The following is a 20,147-nucleotide window of genomic DNA, read 5'->3' as shown; positions in this document are numbered from 1 at the left end:
AAAGGTAGACTCAGCGATATGACGTAGATGCAGAAAGTAAACAGCATAGTAGGTCAATTTTCGCAACAACTCCTGTAATTGAACATTGGCTCAACTTCTCTGTTTCGATGCCCTGGCTACCACTCTGTGAACAGCGTGAAGCGAACCCCTGCACATGCGCAGATACTGTGTGTGACTGAGTGAGAGTGAAGTCTTGCATCTTGCTCATCTCAATATCTCCGGTGTTGCTTGTGGCAAAGTCATTTCGCTCAGTCTGCCTTTAAGCAGCGGGTCTACAGCTATTGCAGATGTCAGAGTGATGGATAGACTTGACACTATTATCATTGTGATCCTCAGCACTCAACAAGTAGTGGGTTAAATCATTGTAATGGCCCTCTCATATCCAACTATCTCCATCAGACTGTCACTGTTATCAGCCATAACTACTAGTACATTAGCATCTCTATGACAACAAAAGAGCATCCCATTATAAGAGCATCCCATTATACTCTATATATACAAAAGTATGTGGACACGCCTTCAAATGAGGGGATTCGACTATTTCAGCCACATCCGTTGCTGACAGGTGTATACAATTGCGCACACAGCCATGCAAACATTGTCAGTTGAATGGCTTTACTGAAGAGCTCACTGACTTTCAACGTGGCACCGTCATAGGATGCCACTTTTTCATCAAGTCAGTTCATCAAATTTCTGCCCTGCTAGAGCTGCCCTGGTCAAATGTAAGTGCTGTTATTGTAAAATGGAAACATCTAGGGGCAACAACGGCTCGCCACAAAGTGGTAGGCCACACAAGCTGATCTAGAAGAAAAAGAAACGCACACCTATTTAGGCGAGGTGCTGGCTAGCGGAGTAGAAAACTTGAAAATAAAAGAAAGCCGCACACACGCTCAGATGCAAAAATGTAATTATCAACGTTTCGACAGCCAAGCTGTCTTCATCAGGGTTACCAACATTTCGACGTTGGTAATTAAAATTTTGCATCTGAGCTCCTATAGCTCTTTTATTTTCAAGGCTACTCAAGCTGACAGAATGGGACCCCGAGTGCTGAAGTGTGTAGCACATAAAAATCACCTGTCCTCAGCTGCAACGCTCACTACCAAGTTCCAAACTGCCTCTGAAAGCAACGTCAACACAATAACTGTTGGTCAGGAGCTTCAGTAAATTCCTGGCCGAGCAACCAAACACAAGCCGAGTGTAACAGTACAACTTTACGTCCGTCCCCTCGCCCATACCCAGGCGCGAACCAGGGACCCTCTGCACACATCAACAACAGTCACCCACGAAGCATCGTTACCCATCGCTCCACAAAAGCCGCGGCCCTTACAGAGCAAGGGGAACTACTACTTCAAGGTCTCAGAGCAAGTGACGTAACCGATTGAAACGCTATTTAGCGCACACCGCTAACTAAGCTAGCCGTTTCACATCCGTTACACGAGCAACCAAACACAAGCCGAGCAACCAAACACAAGCCGAGCAACCAAACACAAGCCGAGCAACCAAACACAAGCCGAGCAACCAAACACAAGTGGTGTCCATACACATTTCACCTCACATGACCATTACGCACATGATGCATGGTGGGTGCAAAAACAATTTGTGCATCTCTCATCATTTGATATCAATGAGATGGGAACATGTAGTAGATACAGAAGATAATATATATTTACAAAATGACCAAGTAGGAGACCTGGAAGGCAAGATAAATCAAAAGTGATATATTCATGTAAGAAATGGTCTGATATCAAACTCTTGGATCACACCTTTTGGAGACACACACAAACGATGAATCCAACACAATTACATTCTCAATAATTGATTATCAATTCCCCCCAGGAGTCTTAACATGTTCGTTACCAATGTATCTCAGAGAGCTAATGTTGTGACACACGCACACTCTCTGCCCTTCTCTTCACGGTTATTACTGGCTGCGTCAGGCTCTTGGTCGGTGGGTCGTACATTGTGTACCCTGGTCGCTACACTGGCTGGCTGATCTAGAGCGGAGGGATGTCCAGTACCGGACTCACTCGTGTGCTCTACCCGCGTTCACGGTGTCACTGTCATGTCAACATTACGCACTAGTTTATTTTGCAAATGGCGATGCATCGTGTGAACTATGGTAGCTTGTAGGCATTACGCACAGTGCACACATAACGTAGGTGATGACATGACACGTGCTATTGTTGTTGTTGTCATTCATATAGCATATTTCATAGAACATCTGCCAATAAAACATATAATTGCACAACGGCTTGAACCATTAAACTATTACATGTCTGTCAGTTATCACAATTCTCTATGGTGATAGTCTTTTTTTGTGTGATGAGTCCATTCCCCTTTCCTCGCCCTCATCTGTCCTCTGTCTGCCGTATAATACTTGTGTCAGCAACATTGGCTTAATAAATATTATCACAGTCTGTGCCGGGAAAATTCAACCCTGGTCCCACACCCCCATAATACATGATATGATAGATGCAATATTGTTGCAACGCTGTGATACAGCACGCTAGCATATACTTACTAACTAACACAACATGATGGTTTGGTATGTTACAAAATTAGACATATTCGTGCTACTTACCCAGCATGCGCGTCCCAGAACTGCGTTTAGCCTACATTAGACAAGATAAGAGAGATTGGTGATACTGTCCTATCCTCTCGACAACCGTCAACAATCATGCGCTGTATTTAGATATTGGTTTGGTTACATAACTAAAGTCGCTAGGCCTACTCCTCCTAGAAAACCTTACGCATAGGCTGGCTGGATACAGAAGAGAACAACATTTGCGCGGCGGTTTTCATAGCGCTCGGTTGAAGACACTACAGCAGCATTCTCCGTAGTAACTTGTCTCGACAGCTAGGTGGAGAGCTACTTACAGTACTGCAGGCGAAGGCAACTAGGTTCAGCCGCGGAGTCGATGGTTATGGGCCGGGACATAATTATAATAATGCTGCAAATTTACCACAACTAATACCAATAATTGATTGTATTTTGAAAATAACAATAATTTCATACCTTGATTACATTGAGACATGATCACATACAAAATACATGTCCCTTTTTTAATTTGTGGTATGCTTGGGAACATATTTCCTAAATTAAACAAATGTGCAGCTGAATTCCTTGTCATTTAAAAAAAATGTTTTTACATAAACAAAATCCTGTTTTATTTTGTAATAAAAAATGGGGGAGGTGGGTTATCACTCGCGGGCCAGTTTTGTTTAGTTTATTTTGTAATTGTTTCTCAGCCAGCCAGGAAAAGGGAAAGTTCGGCTACATTGTTTCCTTCAGACTGATCAGATCATTCACTGTGCTCGAGAACGGTGAACGCCCCCCGCGAGGCTGCGTCATTCTGTCCCAAAACATTGTTGACAGCTAGGCTTTCTATTAGATTGCATCGTTGCGAGCTTCACTCGTAATAAATGATGAGCACATACGCCAGCAATCTCTTAGCAAAGGCAACTTTCATGAGAAAATGTATTCAGAAGCTATATGAGCAATTGGCCGAAATAATAAAATACCTCAACAGTTCAATGTGCATCTAAATGATTTTAAAAAGTAGCTAAAAACTTATGTTCACAAAATAGCCTAAATTATTTAGAAATACATAATGATATAAAAAAAAAACTAACAAAATGGCGACGAAATATCAAGCCTGGCTTTCTCTTGGCCCTTCTTTCCCAAGCAGTTACCTGTTTGCATATCTGAATTCGTTCCTTGCGCAACCCGGGCACGGTTGAAGTCAGAGCGGACTGAAGCCCATTCACAAAACGGGGGCTTCTGAGCGGAAAGCGCCCGTAGTAGAAGCACTGAGTAGAAGGTTACAGCAGTCTCAAACAAGCTGAAAGCAACACACGGCACACTCTTTCAGGAGCTCCAAGAGGCGGGAGAGAAGGGAGGGAGAGAAGGGTGATTGATGTGCGCTATGGGAGATCCAGTAGACTGTAAGCCTATACAGCCAAAGCCTACTGTTTTTTTTATTGTTTAGAAATTGTATTTCATTTGAAAAATGATCTCTATCGAGCATTATTGTGGTTGAATGTCAAATATTAGGCCTAAGGCTATTATTATGTTTACAAATAAAAACAATATATTTTTTGGTTTCATTCCCGCATACTCCACTTTGAAATGTATGGGACCATCTTGCATAGAATCTTCCTGAGAATGTTTATAGAGGTTTTCCCCCCCTCCTGTCATAACCATTGCAAACCTATAGGCCTAAATCCTAGGTCCATTGTCTTAAATCTATTTTAGGCCAACTATTCTCATCACCCACCATTCGGTTATCCAACTGTAGACTCTATTTATTTTGTGTGTATATATATATATATATATTTTTTAATCAGACTGGTTCTAAATAAGACCACCTAGCTCTAAAAGAAATGTGGATGACATCTGGATTTGGGCAAACGATGCGCATATTTGAGCTCTCTACGTAACATCCTTCGTCTACAAACCAAAATGGCGACTACCACGGATTTAGCACGGTGACAGTTCGACCGAAATTGTGCAACTCTTCAGTGTTCTCAAAATAGCCCTGAACCGTCTAAAACTACATGACCTTGCCTATTTGGATCTTAATTTGGAATTTGATGAATTAATTGGTTGGTAAATTATTGTTGTGTACCTACAGTTGTTGTAGTCTTGCTGCAGTGTAACGTTACTGTAAAACAAGGATGCATGGTGCAGTGTCTTGCTAGCAGATATCTAGCTAGCTAATGCAAGGTTAACTAGCTATTGAGTTTAGATTACATTGCTCGTCCTAATAACATAATAATTATTTTACAGTGAAGGTCGCCCCTGCAATAGTACAGATGGCACCAGTGTAACTGTAAACTGACCTGGGTTTATGTATTTATTCATGTTCCAGACCATGGCCCTTCACAGACTATCCTTGAGATTACGACAAACGGTGAGTCCATGGTGCAAGATTCCATGACGTTAATAGCTTTATTTATTATATTTAACTAGGCAAGTCAGTTAAGAATCAATTCTTATTTAAAATGATGGCCTACCAAAAGGCAAAAAGGCCTCCTGTGGGGACGGAGGCTGGAATTAAACTAATATATATATATATATATATATATGTATGACAAAACACATCACGACGAGAGACAACACAACACTACACAAAGAGAGACCTAAGAAAACAACACAGCAAGGCAGCAACACATGACAAATCAACATGGTAGCAGCACAAAACATGGTACAAACATTTTTGGGCACAGACAACAGCACAAATTGGCAAGAAGGTAGAGACAACAATACATCACACAAAGCAGCTACAACTGTCGGTAAGTGTCTGATTGATTAATAGATTGAAGAGAGCTTGAGGCTTGCACTAATACTATAGTCCCTTATACCTAATTGTTATGTGCTGACTCTCAACTCTCATTTCCATTACACATAAGTCATTGGACGAAGGCATCTTCTGTATGGGGATGTTTAGTTAAGAGCCCCAACACTCAGTCTGAACATTAACATGCATCGCTTCCTTAGCTTTTATATCAGCGAGAAACAATACAAAAATAAATACAGTACCAGTCAAAAGTTTGGACACACCTACTCATTCCAGGGTTTTTCTTTATTTGTACTATTTTCTACATTTTAGAATAATAGTGATGACATCAAAACAATGAAAAGCTCAAAGCTCTGCACACTTGCCATTCTCTCAACCAGCTTCATGACATGGTCACCTGGAATGCATTTGAATCGAGAGGTGTACCTTGGTAAAAGTTTATTTGTGGAATTTCTTTCCTTAATGCGTTTTTATTGAATTGTATTTATTTCACCTTTATTTAACCAGGTAGGCTAGTTGAGAACAGGTTCTCATTTGCAACTGTGACCTGGCCAAGATAAAGCATAGCAGTGTGAACAGACAACACAGAGTTACACATGGAGTAAACAATTAACAAGTCAATAACACAGAGAAAAAAAGGGGAGTCTATATACAATGTGTGCAAAAGGCATGAGGAGGTAGGCGAATAATTACAATATTGCAGATTAACGCTGGAGTGATAAATGATCAGATGATCATGTACAGGTAGAGATATTGGTGTGCAAAAGAGCAGAAAAGTAAATAAATAAAAACTGTGGGGATGAGGTAGGTGAAAATGGGTGTGCTATTTACCAATAGATTATGTACAGCTGCAGCGATCGGTTAGCTGCTCAGCTAGCTGATGTTTGAGGTTGGTGAGGGAGATAAAAGTCTCCAACTTCAGCGATTTTTGCAATTCGTTCCAGTCACAGGCAGCAGAGTACTGGAACGAAAGGCGGCCGAATGAGGTGTTGGCTTTAGGGATGATCAATGAGATACACCTGCTGGAGCGCGTGCTACGGATGGGTGTTGCCATCGTGACCAGTGAGCTGAGATAAGGCGGAGCTTTGCCGAGCATGGCCTTGTAGATGACCTAGAGCCAGTGGGTCTGGCGACGAATATGTAGCGAGGGCCAGCCGACTAGAGCATACAGGTCGCAGTGGTGGGTGGTATAAGGTGCTTTAGTGACAAAACGGATGGCACTGTGATAAACTGCATCCAGTTTGCTGAGTAGAGTGTTGGAAGCAATTTTGTAGATGACGTCGAGGATCGGTAGGATAGTCAGTTTTACGAGGGTAAGTTTGGCGGCGTGAGTGAAGGAGGCTTTGTTGCGGAATAGAAAGCCGATTCTTGATTTGATTTTCGATTGGAGATGTTTGATATGGGTCTGGAAGGAGAGTTTACAGTCTAGCCAGACACCTAGGTACTTATAGGTGTTCACATATTCAAGGTTGGAACCATCCAGTGTGGTGATGCTAGTCGGGCATGCGGGTGCAGGCAGCGATCGGTTGAAAAGCATGCATTTGGTTTTACTAGCGTTTAAGAGCAGTTGGAGGCCACGGAAGGAGTGTTGTATGGCATTGAAGCTCGATTGGAGGTTAGATAGCACAGTGTCCAATGACGGGCCGAAAGTGTATACAATGGTGTCGTCTGCGTAGAGGTGGATCAGGGAATCACCCGCAGCAAGAGCAACATCATTGATATATACAGAGAAAAGAGTCGGCCCGAGAATTGAACCCTGTGGCACCCCCATAGAGACTGCCAGAGGACCGGACAACATGCCCTCCGATTTGACACACTGAACTCTGTCTGCAAAGTAATTGGTGAACCAGGCAAAGCAGTCATCTGAAAAACCGAGGCTACTGAGTCTGCCGATAAGAATATGGTGATTGACAGAGTCGAAAGCCTTGACAAGGTCGATGAAGACGGCTGCACAGTACTGTCTTTTATTTAAGCCAATCAGTTAGGTAACCCTATTTGGTAAAAGACCAAGTTGAATTGCTGCAAAGAAACCACTACTAAATGACACCAATAAAAAGAAGAGACTTGCTTGGGCCAAGAAACATGAGCAATGGACATTAGACTTGTAGAACTCTGTCCTTTTTGGTCTGATGAGTCCAAATTTGAGATGTTTGGTTGCATCCGCCATGTCTTTGTGAGATGCAGAGTAGGTGAACGGATGATCTGTGTGGTTCCCACCGTGAAGCATGGAGGTGTGGGGGGGGCTTTGCTGGTGACACTGTTGGGGATTTATTTAAAATTCAGGGCACACTTAACCAGCATGGCTACCACAGCATTCTGCAGTGATACACCATCCCATCTGGTTTGAGCTTAGTGGGACTATCATTTGTTTTTTAACAGGACAATGACCCAACACACCTTCAGGTTGTGTAAGGGCAATTTGACCAAGAGGGAGAGTGATAGAGTGCTGCATCAATGACCTGGCCAAAACACAATCGCCTGGCCTCAACCCAATTAAGATGGTTTGGGATGAGTTGGACCACAGAGTGAAGGAAAATCAGCCAACAAGTGCTCAGCATATGTGGGAACTCCTTCAAGACTGTTGGAAAAGTATTCCAGGTGAAGCGGTTTGAGAGTGCCTAGAGTGTGCAACGCTGTCACCAAGGCAAAGGGTGGCTACTTTGAAGAATCTCAAATATAATTTAACACCTTTTTTGGTAACCACATGATTCCATGTGTTATTTCATAGTTTTGATGTCTTCACTATCATTCTACAGTGTCGAAAATAGTGAAAATAAAGAGCCTTGAATGAGTAATCGTGTCTAAACATTTGACTTGTACTATATACATATACACTTGTACTGTGTGTGTGTGTGTGTACATACATACATTGGGGCAAAAAGGATTTAGTCAGCCACCAATTGTGCAAGTTCACCCACTTAAAAAGATGAGAGGCCTGTAAATTTCATCATAGGTACACTTCATAGGTACAATACTTATTTTCCACCATAATTTGCAAATCAATTCATTAAAAATCCTACAATGTGATTTTCTGGATGTATTTTTCTAATTTTGTCTGTCATAGTTGAAGTGTACCTATGATAAATTACAGGCCTCATCTTTTTAAGTGGGAGAACTTGCACAATTGGTGGCTGACTAAATACTTTTTCCCCCTACTGTATATTGTTAAGCACCTTTTTATAGGGTTAGTATTCCCACATTATAGCGCGGGTTTACAGAAGACCCGGACCGGACCACCTGTGCTATTAAGCATGCTCTGATCCCCTGTGTGTAATGGAAGAAGGCTGCCAGAAACGTGTTGTCACTGAAAAATACTGCATCTGTGATAAAGCCGGTGCAGCTGCCCACTGCACTGAGGCTAGGAAACACTGTCACCACCGATAAATCCATGATAATTGAGAATTTCAATGAGCATTGTTCTAGGGTTGGCCGTGCTTTCCACCTGGCTACTCCTACCCGGGTCAACAGCCTTGCACCCCAACAGCAACTTGCCCAAGCTTCCCCATTTGTCATTCACCCAAATCCAGACAGCTGATGTTCTGAAAGAGCTGCAAAATCTGGACCCCTACAAATCAGCCGGGCTAGACCGTCTGGACCCTCTCTAAAATGATGTTGAAATTGTTGCAACCCCTATTACTAGCCTGTTCAACCTCTCTTTTGTATCGTCTGAGATCCCCAAAGATTGAAAAGCTGCCGCGGTCATCCCCCTCTTCAAAGGGGGAGACACTAGACCCAAACTGCTACAGACCTATATCTATTATACCCTGCCTTTCTAAGGTCTTCGAAAGCCAAGTTAAACACATCACCGACCATTTCGAATCCCAATATCATAACCACCATCAATAAGAGACAATACTGTGCAGCTGTATTCATCGACCTGGCCAAGGCTTTCGTCTCTGTCAATCACCACATTCTTATCGGCAGACTCAACAGCTTCGGTTTCTCAAATGACTGCCTCGCCTGTTTCACCTACTTCTCAGACAGAGTTCAGTGTGTCAAATCGGAGGGTCTGTTGTCCTGACATCTGGCAGTCTATGGGGGTGCCACAGAGTTCAATTATTGGGCTGACTCTTTTCTCTGTATACATCAATGATGTCTCTCTTGCTGCTCCCTCACTAACTTTAAGCACCAGCTATCAGAGCAGATCACTGCACCTGTACATAGCCCATCTGTAAATAGCCCATCCAACTACCTCATCACCCGTACTGTTATTTTTATTTTTTATTTTGCTCCTTTGCATCCCAGTATCTCTACTTGCACACCAATTTTCTGCACATCTATCACTCCAGTGTTTAATTGCTATATTGTAATTATTTCTCCACTATGGCCTATTTATTGCCTTTACCTCCCTTATCTTACCCCATTTGCGCACACTGTACTTTTTTCTATTGTATTATTGACTGCATGTTTGTTTATTCCATATGTAACTCTGTTGTTTGCGTCGCACTGCTTGGCTTTATCTTGGCCAGGTCGCAGTTAAAAATGAGAACTTCTTCTCAACTAGCCTAACTGGTTAAATACAAATATACAGCAGTGGAGGTCGCTGAGGGGAGGCCGGTTCATAATAATGACTGGAAAGGAGCTAATGGAATGGCATTAAACGCATGGAAACCATGTTTTATTTATTTGATACCATTCCACTTATTCCATTCCAGCCATTACCACGAGCCTGTCCTCCCCAATTAAGGTGCCACCATCCTCCTGTGGTGTACAGTATGTGTATATTTTGCATTTGTTAAATTATTTTGATGTGATATAAAAGTAAAGATCTTTATTTTTCTAGTATCGCATTTGAGAATCGTTTGGCGTTTTAGATGGAGGTTTTGGCTGCATTGGGTTTGTCAGTTTCCATGTGATCAATGCATTTTGAAAAGTCAGCACTATACATATACAGTACATGTCTTTCTGGAGATGTCTTTCTGGTACTAGTAAAATTGTGTTTTGTGCTTCACCACTGTACTGTAGTTCATTCTAACAGTCCTACATTTTAGAACACTGCTGTACTTAGGCGTACACGTTTTGGACTATGATAGACGCTCTACACCTGCCTCTTACCTGTGGAATGTGATGATGTCACGGACAGGTAGCGCAGGTGCGGCCGCTCCATGGCAGTGGGTGTGGCCAGCAGCAGGAGGCGGTTGGCATGGAGACGAGACCGGAGACATTCTCCGTCTTCAGAACACAGGAGAACGACCCGGTAGGTGGAAGAATCAACCACACTTTATTCTGTAGCACTAGGATTTACAGAGTAGACCTACAAAAATCCACCATAGCCTGATCCCAGATCATGACTTGTAGCCTTTCATAGCTCTATAGAGCTACATTTGGTGCCTGGCAGAAATTGTCTCTAGAAATAACTTTAGTATGGAGTGATCTATTTTTTTTTGTGGAGGGTACTGATGTTTCATCTCTCTCTGTCCCCAGGCCTGTCAGTCAGAACAGCACCTAGGGCAGTACTACACTGTGCCCCCCTCCCACTTCCACACTGTCTTCCCCCATGGCCTGCCTCCACGATACCAACAACAGGTTGTGTGTGTGTGTGTGTGTGTGTGTGTGTGTGTGTGTGTGTGTGTGTATTACAGTATGACTGACTGTCTGTACCCGTGTCCAGGTGAAGACGTTTAACGAGGGCTGTGTGATGGTGAGGCAGCCTGCTCTGGAGCTGATATCTCACCTGAAGAGAGCTGACTACAGCAAGCCCACCCTGCGCTACCTACTCTGTATCCTACCCTACCAGTTACATCTGATCACACCTCGGTGTACCTTTACACATTTAATATACAGTCGTGGCCAAAAATGTTGAGAAAGGCACAGATATTAATTTCCACAAAGTTTGCTGCTTCAGTGTCTTTAGATATTTTTGTCAGATGTTACTATGGATACTGAAGTATAATTACAAGCATTTCATACGTGTCAAAGGCTTTTATTGACAATTACATGAAGTTGATGCAAATAGTCAATATTTGCAATGTTGGCCCTTCTTTTTCAAGACCTCTGCAATTCGCCCTGGCATGCTGTCAATTAACTTCTTGCATAATCATAAGCATTGCATAATCAATGCTTGGAGTTTGTCAGAATTTGTGGGGTTTTGTTTGTCCACCTGCCTCTTGAAGATTGACCACAAGTTCTCAATGGGATAAAGGTCTGGGGAGTTTCCCAAAATATCAATGTTTTGTTCCCCGAGCCACTTAGTTATCACTTTTGCCTTGTGGCAAGGTGCTCCATCATGCTGGAAAAGGCATTGTTCGTCACCAAACTGTTCCTGGATGGTTGGGTGAAGTTACTCTCGGAGGATGTGTTGGTACCATTCTTTATTCATGGCTGTGTTCTTAGGCAAAATTGTGAGTGAGCCCACTCCCTTGGCTGAGAAACAACCCCACACATGAATGGTCTCAGAATGCTTTACTGTTGACTGTTTTTTCCGGATGTCCCAAACAATCGGAAAGGGGATTGATCAGAGAAAATGACTTTACCCCAGTCCTCAGCAGTCCAATCCCTTTACCTTTTGCAGAATATCAGTCTGTCCATTATGTTTTTCCTGAAGAGAAGTGGCTTCTTTTGCTGCCCTTCTTGACACCAGGCCATCCTCCAAAAGTCTTCGCCTCACTGTACATACAGATGCACTCACACCTGTCTGCTGCCATTCCTGAGCAAGCTCTGTACTGGTGGTGCCCTGATCCCGTAGCTGAATCAACTTTAGGAGACGGTCCTGGCACTTGCTGGACTGTCTCGGGTGCCCAGAATCTTTCTTCACAACAATTGAACCGCTCTCCTTGAAGTTCTTGATCATCCGATAAATGGTTGATTTTGGTGCAATCTTACTGGCAGCAATATCCTTGCCTGTGAAGCCCATTTTGTGCAAAGCAATGATGACGGCACGTGGTTTCTTGCAGGTAAGCATGGTTGACAGAAGAAGAACAATGATTCCAAGCACCACCCTCAGTTTGAAGCTTCCAGTCTGTTATTTGAACTCAATCAGCATGACAGAGTGATCTCCAGCCTTGTCCTCGTCAACACTCACACCTGTGTTAACGAGAGAATCACTAACATGATGTCAGCTGGTCCTTTTGTAGCAGGGCTGAAATGCAGTGGAAATGTTTTTTTTTGTGATTCAGTTCATTTGCATGGCAAAGAGGGACTTTGCAATTCATTTCAATTCATCTGATCACTCTTCATAACATTCTGGAGTATATGCAAATTGCCATCATACAAACTGAGGCAGAAAACTTTGGAAATTAATATTTGTGTCATTCTCAAAACCTTTGGCCACAACTGTACACACAGTTATCCCCGTACCTCTCTATGACCTGTGTTGTCTACCTGTATTGTGTTGAATTATGTTGGTGACCTTGACTGGTTGTGTAGATGGTGTGAAGGGCAGTGGGAAGACCATGTCTCTCTGTCATACTGTCCACTACTGCTCCACACAGGGATGGCTAGTACTACACATACCAGATGGTGAGTAACACACACACACCCCGACATGGCATATACACAGACACACAAAATAATGATGATGATAATAATGATTGTGATAATAATCTCCTCTCTATAGCCCACCTGTGGGTGAAGAACTGTAAGGAGCTGTTGCCCTCCTCCTACCACGCCTCCCGCTTTGACCAGCCAATACAGGCCTCCAACTGGCTACGCAACTTCAGAACCACCAATGAACACTTCCTCTCCAAGGTAGCTCCTCCTCCTCAGATAGATAGTGAGCTCCAGGTACAGTGCCAGTCAAACAAGTTCTCAAAGTGGAAGAAACGTTTTATTTTTTTAATAATATTATGATTTGAGTTAATACATGTCAATCACCTTTGGCAGTAATTACAGCTGTGAGTCTTTCTGGGTAAGTCTCAGAGCTTTGCACACCTGGATTGTACAATATTTGCCTATTATTATTTTTAAAAACATTGTCAAGCTCTGTGAAGTTGGTTGTTGATCATTGCTAGACAGCCATTTTCAAGTATTGCCATAGATTTTCAAGCTGATTGTAAGTCAACACTATAACTAGGCTACTCAGGAATATTCAATGTCATCTTGGTAAGCAATTCCAGTGTATATTTGGCTTTGTTTGTTTCCCAGTGTCTGTTTCATTTTTTCCTTAACTCAAGAGGCCTTGCCGATGACAAGCATACCCATAACATGATGCAGCCCCCACCATTCTTTAAAATATGACATGATACTCAGTGATGTGTCTGTTGTGTTGGATTTACCTCAAACATCAATAATAGCTCCACCATACTCAAAGGGATATTCAATGTCTGTTTTATTTGTATATTTACCCAACTACCAATAGGTGCCCTTTGTGAACCATAGGAAAAGCTCCCTGGCCTTTGGTTGAATCTGTGCTTGAAATTCATTGTTTTACTTGGGAACCTGACTGATAATTGTGTGTGTGGGGTACAGAGATGTCATTTGAAATACTATTGCACACAGTTGTTAAGCATATTTTTACTCCTTGAGGCATCCTGTATTTGTGACTGTCTCGCCTTGTTGTTTTAGATCAAGTTGAGGCAGCGGTACGTGTGGACTAAGAGAGAGAGCACTGAGGAGGGACGGCCACTAGGGGAGCTGGTGGACATGGTGAGTCCAGTGTCAACGTGCCCTTTATTAAGGCGTCAGCATCCTTCAGTTTGGCCGAACTTGGCTAGGCGAACCGAATGAGTGTGCTCGCATGCTCCCTTAAAAGACCTTCACTTGAAAAATGTTAATAGTGTTAATAATGCTGTTTGTCCATTTTTGAGATGCCGTAGTCAGAATTAATCTAAAATAACTTAATCTGTTATGACGTTTTTGCCAAGGAGATCTTAGTCATGCAATTGTATATCTTACTAAGATGTATTGTGCAGTATTTTTCTATGAAAAAATGTGCATGAAAACAAGTAATCTCTTGTTGAATGACAAAGACTTTATTGCAGAATCCCTACTGTTTACCAATCACCAACGAAGGGGCGTAGACTTCAGCTACCGACTTTGGCTTGCTTCCAGAAAAAAATGAACACAAACATCACAATGTCATAATATATGCTCAAACTGTTCCGACCTGTTTTGGCTGGGAATCATGTGGACGCCTTGCGTCTGGGCTCCAGTTCTGAAACATAATTGGTTCAGTGCACTTCTCTTAAGAATCTCATACCATGTACCATTGTTAAGCTGTGTTTTTTTCACCCCAGGGAGTGTCTCGTGTGAAGAGCAGCAGTGATGTGGTGGGGGCAGTTCTAAAGGAGCTGAGGCTACAGGCTGGGGGGACAGAGGGGGGCTTCAGGCTGGCTGTGGCTGTTGATGGAGTCAACGGTCTCTGGGGAAGGACCACACTCAAGAAGGAGGACAAGAGCCCTGTACTAATACATTCATTCACCTCACTGTGGATCTATAAAAAAATATATGTTGATTTCTATTGCTTCCATTTTTGTCTTTGTAATTTCTGTGTAAAGATTTCTTACTTAACTGACCTGTCTCTTTCTCTCCCCTCCATTTCATCCTCTTTTCCCTACTCTCTACTTTTTCTGTGTCTCTCTCTCCTCTCCCCTGTCTGTCAGGTGGCTCCAGAGGAGTTGACGTTGGTTCATAACTTGAGGAAGATGATCAACAATGACTGGGTGAGAACTGCATGGTGGTTATTCTCTGTGTCTAAAAGACATTAGAAAATGACATGATTGTGATTTACACCACCACCCCTATCTCTCTCTCCTCAGTGTGGAGGGGCGGTCATCGCCACTCTGTCTCAGACAGGATCTCTCTACGCTCCAAGCTCTGCCTACCTGCCCCAGGAGCTGCTGGGAGAGGTCAGGAGTCATGATTACATCCTGGTTAATGTTATATGTCCAGTCCAAAAACTACCTCTAACCCTTGGTGTCTATTGATCTGGGCTAACAAGGGAATGATCTAGATGTTTTTGGACAAGACCCTTCTGATGTGTTTACATGCATCATCAGTCAAATAGAAACAGAAGTGCACCTATTAAAAACATCCTTATCCTATGTGTTCCTCCTACAGGAGGGCTTTGACAGCATGGACCCGTTTGTCCCAGTACCAGTCTCCCTCTACAGTGAGAAGGAGTTTGAGAGCTGTTACCTCTACTACCTGGACCGCCACTGGCTACAACACCCACACAGTAAGAGATATTCACTTTCACCACTGTTTGTGATGGTTTAGATTATGACATGTTGAACTGATTGAGAGATTTCTCTATAAAGGTCAGACAGAGGAAGGGAAGAAAGAACTGATCTTCCTCAGCAACAGAAACCCTTCTGTACTGGAGAGACTGTGTGCCTTCCTGTAACATCACACGTGGGCCCACACCCTCCCACTCACACACACCCATAATCATGGACAAACCATAGAGATAGATAGAGGACTCGTCTTTATATCTGTGCCAGCATGGGCAGCGCCATTGAGGCTACAACCCATAGGAATCCCCACTCAGTTGACTACTTTGACTACTATAAGATGGTGGAAGCCTTCGATGGTGCTGCCCACGCAACATCAAGGCCACTAGCGGCCTCTATCATTCTCTATGGGACAACCGCCAATACAGACTCATACATAACTGCAATGTTATAATCCATGTATATGTGTGTGTCCCTCCATAAATTATTCTGTTGTGATGCATGATAGTGTCTTTTTCATAATAAAAATGTACATGAAAAACAGTCAGATCTCATGTTCTATTATGAGCCAATAAAGCTATTCTCTTCATGGTGAAAAGTTAGTAGTGATGTTTGTCCTTTGAATATAGACAGTATCTGACAATGCACTTAATTACAACAAACAACTTCTTTTAAAGTCAATACATTTTTATTTGACCAAATCAAAGGGTTAAAAAGCCTCAAGGCTTTTGAATACAGTTTAGTGGTAGATGTAGACCGGTATGGTCAAGTGAAGATGTTACTCTGCCTCATTACTAGTGTCCTCACGAGAGCACCAGACCACATTTCTGGGACTGTAGAGCATCAGGGCACCTTCGTCAGTGAGGGTGAGGTGACCTCTTTGTGCATTGTTGGGCCGGTCGATGTTACAGTAGACGGGTATGAGGATGCAATGATGTTCAGATCACCTCTCGTTCTCTGTAGAGCTCCAGGGTACCTTTGTCAGTGAGGGTGAGGTGACCTTTTAGTGTATTGTTGCAACGGCTAGTGTTACTTACCCAAATGGGATGGTCCTGTGTGGTGTAGATGACCAGGTTGCCATCCTGTTGGAGGATGAGCCTCTGAGCATCTTTATTCTCAGTGTTTGATGCCCAGACAACCTGACCCCAACCGTAGAGCTCGGTCTGCAAAGAGAAAATTAATTAGCATACTAACATATTAGACAAAGATGACCTCTGTTCAGGATGCCTCTGTTCTGTACTGATTGTTGCATTCCCAACCTCCACTTATAAATGATTACTTAAAAAATAAATAATTAAGTTATAGGGTGATAATATTTCCCAAATTATTTTTCAATATTCGTGGCAAGTGTTCGTCAGCTAAATAAAAATATTAGGGGTGTGCATCTATCCCATTCAAGACGATTTGATACGTATATCTAGATATTTGGTTTCCATATGATACAGGAATGATACGCTTTCATTTGAAACAATTTGGTGCGACTTGATTAGAGAATGAATCAATGTAAATCGATGCACTAAGATTTGTTTCATTTTCTATTCTAAATTAAAATCTGCAATTTGTAACATATCAATCGAAATGTATGATGGACATCCACAAATGAATACACACATTGGGAAACGTAACATATCAGTGGTGACCCGTCATTCAGGGCAGGTGGGGCAGAGCCTGTTTTGCATGTTATTTTGGCATTAATACATATCAGTTTGCAAACAATATTTAAAAAATATATATATAAAAATTGAGTTAATAAATCCGCATACAAACATGGTCTCTTTTTTTGCTTTCTTGAGTAAGGCAGCTTCAAAATGCAGGTGTTTCAGCCTAGCTCAGTACTTTCTGTGGTGGTGGAGTAGCCATCGGAAAATACAAAGCTTAGGGGTTGGTAATGTTCTCTAGTTGTGCTGTGATTGGCTCAGTGTTCTGTCACTCAGGGAGACCTCACATTCAAGCCCCATGGGTGCTGCCATAGAGTTACATTAGAAGTGGCCATCCAAGAAGGCTCAATGTCATTGGCCAAAGATAATTAGTCAAATCACGTTATGTCTACCGTAGCTTTGATTGGACTGATCATGTCAACATCATACTTTAGACAAACAGTCTTCATGAATCACAGTGACAATCTGCTAGCAAATCCTTGTCGTATGAAGATAAATTCTAGATAAAAATGTATTGGTGCTCATCGGCCATTTGACATAAACATTATACAACAAGTTTTAAATTGCAAATTCAACAATGAGTGGTTTGGAATGAATCGGTGGCTAACTGCAAACGTTGCAAAGCAATCACTAGCCTGCTATTCAGTGGAGAGGGTGTTTGGTCCAAGTCTGGGTTTAAGGGTCTCTAATTCCAAGCTTAAAAGGATAAACATTCAACACCATATGCCAGAAAAGTTTGAATACATTGGCCATGCTGTCAATCCAACATGCCTTCTGCCCCGTTCAAAACTACTGGAAACTTGGAAATCTCAGACTTTAATGAGTTCAAGACAACTGGAAACTGAAAAAAAACAAGCTCAGACTGGGAAAAAATGTTTTGAACAGTCGTTCAACTCGGAATTCAAAGTTCTGAACTCGGGCCTCTATCTAGAGCTCCGACCTGAAGATCACTGACGTCATGATTCAACCTTGTTTTTTTTCGAGTTCCCAATTGTCTTGAAAGCACCATAAATCCAGAGAATGCCAGACTTTGATGACAAAGTTTGATGAAAAATTTGCCCAAAAGGACCGCCGCGCCACCTTCCTGTTCAAGTGAGCACGGCACAACAAGGGGAGTCCAAAAATGTCTTGTTTGCTGCTGCATAAATGATGTAAAATGCCAGGGAGAAATGTATACTGTAGCTAAGAAAGTACTACTAGGTGTATTTTGTGTAGTAAGCTGTTAGTAGCCCATGTGACTCACCCTAATATTTTTGGTCCCTTCCCCCCCTACTGTTCTGACTTGGTGGTGCACATGTTTATAGCCTGTTTTAGAGAAATGTAATCATTGAATATTGTAAGAGCTTTCATTGTCTGCTTATATGCCCCCTTTATCCTACGGTACTGACTTGGTGTACAGGGAGAATGCTGTAAGAACGGCCCATGTTCTGAATTCTGTGGCTGTACATTTCAAAAGTGCTGAACAAATAGCTATACTGACTACGTCAGTCCTAGATCGCTCATTAATGTCGTAATCGAAATTACGGATTGCCTCTTATCCGCTCGTTGTCCCCTTATGCCATAGTTTGTACAACTCAATTGTCAGTAGAAACCACATTTGTTTAAGCAAGTCAGCCATAACAGCTATGTTTTTTTAAAGGCAGTAAATGAGAATGAATTAACTGTGTCGCTGCCAGACAAGGCTCCACTGATAGCCAGGTGTAGCAGTGATAATGATTTACTCCATTGTGCTGAAAAGAAAGCTCTGCTGTTGGGACAGTTTTATGTAGTAGTTTTTATGCTTTAACAGTTTGTCACCGTTATATAGTGCAATTTGTGTATTGCTTAGTGTTGTGTAGTGACTTTGCTGTCATGCATCTAAAGCATTTTTTGTTGGTTCAACCATCAAGATTTACATGCTAAAATCGCCTCTGCATATCATACTAAATGCAGTGTCTCGGATTTACATACAGAATAATACCAAATGCGCGGAGACCACATTGAGTGGGGTGGTAGATTCCTAGTCTCCATTATTGCTCAGCTCAGGTGCCTATAGAGACATACATAATTTACACGCACACACGCACAGATCCAGCTCAGAGAGGCCTAGCCCATGATCTCCACCAGCAGCAGATATTCATTTAGAATGGGAAATGAATGTGTTTATGCAACAAATGTTAGTGCATAAAATCATATCGCATCAAACTGAACATCATTCATTTGTTCTCTAATCAAACCGTATCGTTTCAAACTAAAACATAATTTATGCGTCCTATTGGAGCCCATGTATATAGATAGGCCTACGTATCGAATCATCTTAAACAGGAAAGATGTAACGTACGTTGTTTGAAGGAGACCAATGCATAGCGTTATTTGTGGTCATCGTATTTATTTGAATGAGAACCAGCAACAAAATAAAAGTGAAACCAAAACGAAGGTACCGTTCTGTAGGCTACAAGAGCTGTACAAAAACAACATCCCACAAACTTAAGGTGGCCAAAGTATGATTCCCAATCAGAGACAGCAATAGACAGCTGTCCCTGATTGAGAACCATACCTGGCCAAAACATAGAACTAAAGAACAGAGTTTCCCATCCGAGTCACACCCTGACCAACCAAACAGAGAATAAAAAGATCTCTACGGTCAGGGCATGACAAAATCCTTAATATATACTGATTGTTTAAAGAAAACTACCAAAGCTACATCTGATCATGAACCTGGACAATAAAAATATAAGTCCATTCAGCAGGTAATTAAATGAGAAAGCTATCCATTCCTGGTGCTTTTTCTCCAAGCGAATGTTTTAAAATAATCTAATATTTCCTTTTTGGTGGTCTCTGTTTTTAGTGATTTATTTTTCATCTGCTGATAATTGCTTCAGGGTTGTTGAGTCTAAGAAGGCTATAGGATTCGTCCAACTGTTTAATTCTGATTTATATCAATTTCCATAAAGCTTTTAAAACTTATGGCTGCAGGGGCAGTATTGATTAGCTTGGATGAAAGGTGCCCAGAGTAAACGGCCTGCTCCTCAGTCCCAGTTGCTAATATATGCATATTATTATTAGTATTGGATAGAAAACATTCTGAGTTTAGAAAACTG

General features: G+C 42.1%; 2 protein-coding genes across 3 annotated transcripts in view; one reads left to right on the top strand and one right to left on the bottom strand.

Moving 5' to 3' along the window:
• The window catches only part of LOC118383326 (histone-lysine N-methyltransferase ASH1L-like), a 53,809-nt gene extending 50,771 nt beyond the window's left edge, over positions 1 to 3,038 (bottom strand). The window contains exon 1 of the mRNA XM_052513579.1: positions 2,582 to 3,038. The gene's annotated coding sequence lies outside the window, so the exon portion shown is untranslated. The remainder of the gene's footprint in view (positions 1 to 2,581) is intronic.
• Positions 3,039 to 4,433: 1,395 nt separating this feature from the next.
• On the top strand, positions 4,434 to 15,952 carry dap3 (death associated protein 3). Of its 2 annotated transcripts, none has more exons than XM_035765925.2 (13): positions 4,434 to 4,605; positions 4,790 to 4,913; positions 10,384 to 10,497; positions 10,725 to 10,826; positions 10,912 to 11,020; positions 12,666 to 12,758; positions 12,856 to 12,986; positions 13,803 to 13,883; positions 14,474 to 14,638; positions 14,840 to 14,899; positions 14,996 to 15,085; positions 15,297 to 15,414; positions 15,497 to 15,952. In XM_035765925.2, the coding sequence occupies exons 2-13, from the start codon at positions 4,851 to 4,853 to the stop codon at positions 15,580 to 15,582; spliced, it is 1,212 nt and encodes a 403-aa protein (XP_035621818.1). In that variant the 5' UTR covers positions 4,434 to 4,605; positions 4,790 to 4,850; the 3' UTR covers positions 15,583 to 15,952. The 2 variants fall into 2 exon arrangements, with proteins under 2 accessions (XP_035621818.1, XP_035621819.1); XM_035765926.2 differs by having other exon boundaries at positions 4,435 to 4,605; positions 4,872 to 4,913.
• Positions 15,953 to 20,147: the final 4,195 nt, after the last annotated feature.

The sequence above is a fragment of the Oncorhynchus keta genome, unplaced genomic scaffold (genome assembly GCF_023373465.1).
Source record: "Oncorhynchus keta strain PuntledgeMale-10-30-2019 unplaced genomic scaffold, Oket_V2 Un_scaffold_1315_pilon_pilon, whole genome shotgun sequence".
In the NCBI taxonomy this organism is placed as follows: Eukaryota; Metazoa; Chordata; class Actinopteri; order Salmoniformes; family Salmonidae; genus Oncorhynchus; species Oncorhynchus keta.
The sequence above is the reverse complement of the archived record's forward strand: the minus strand, read 5'-3'. Positions and strand labels throughout refer to the sequence as shown.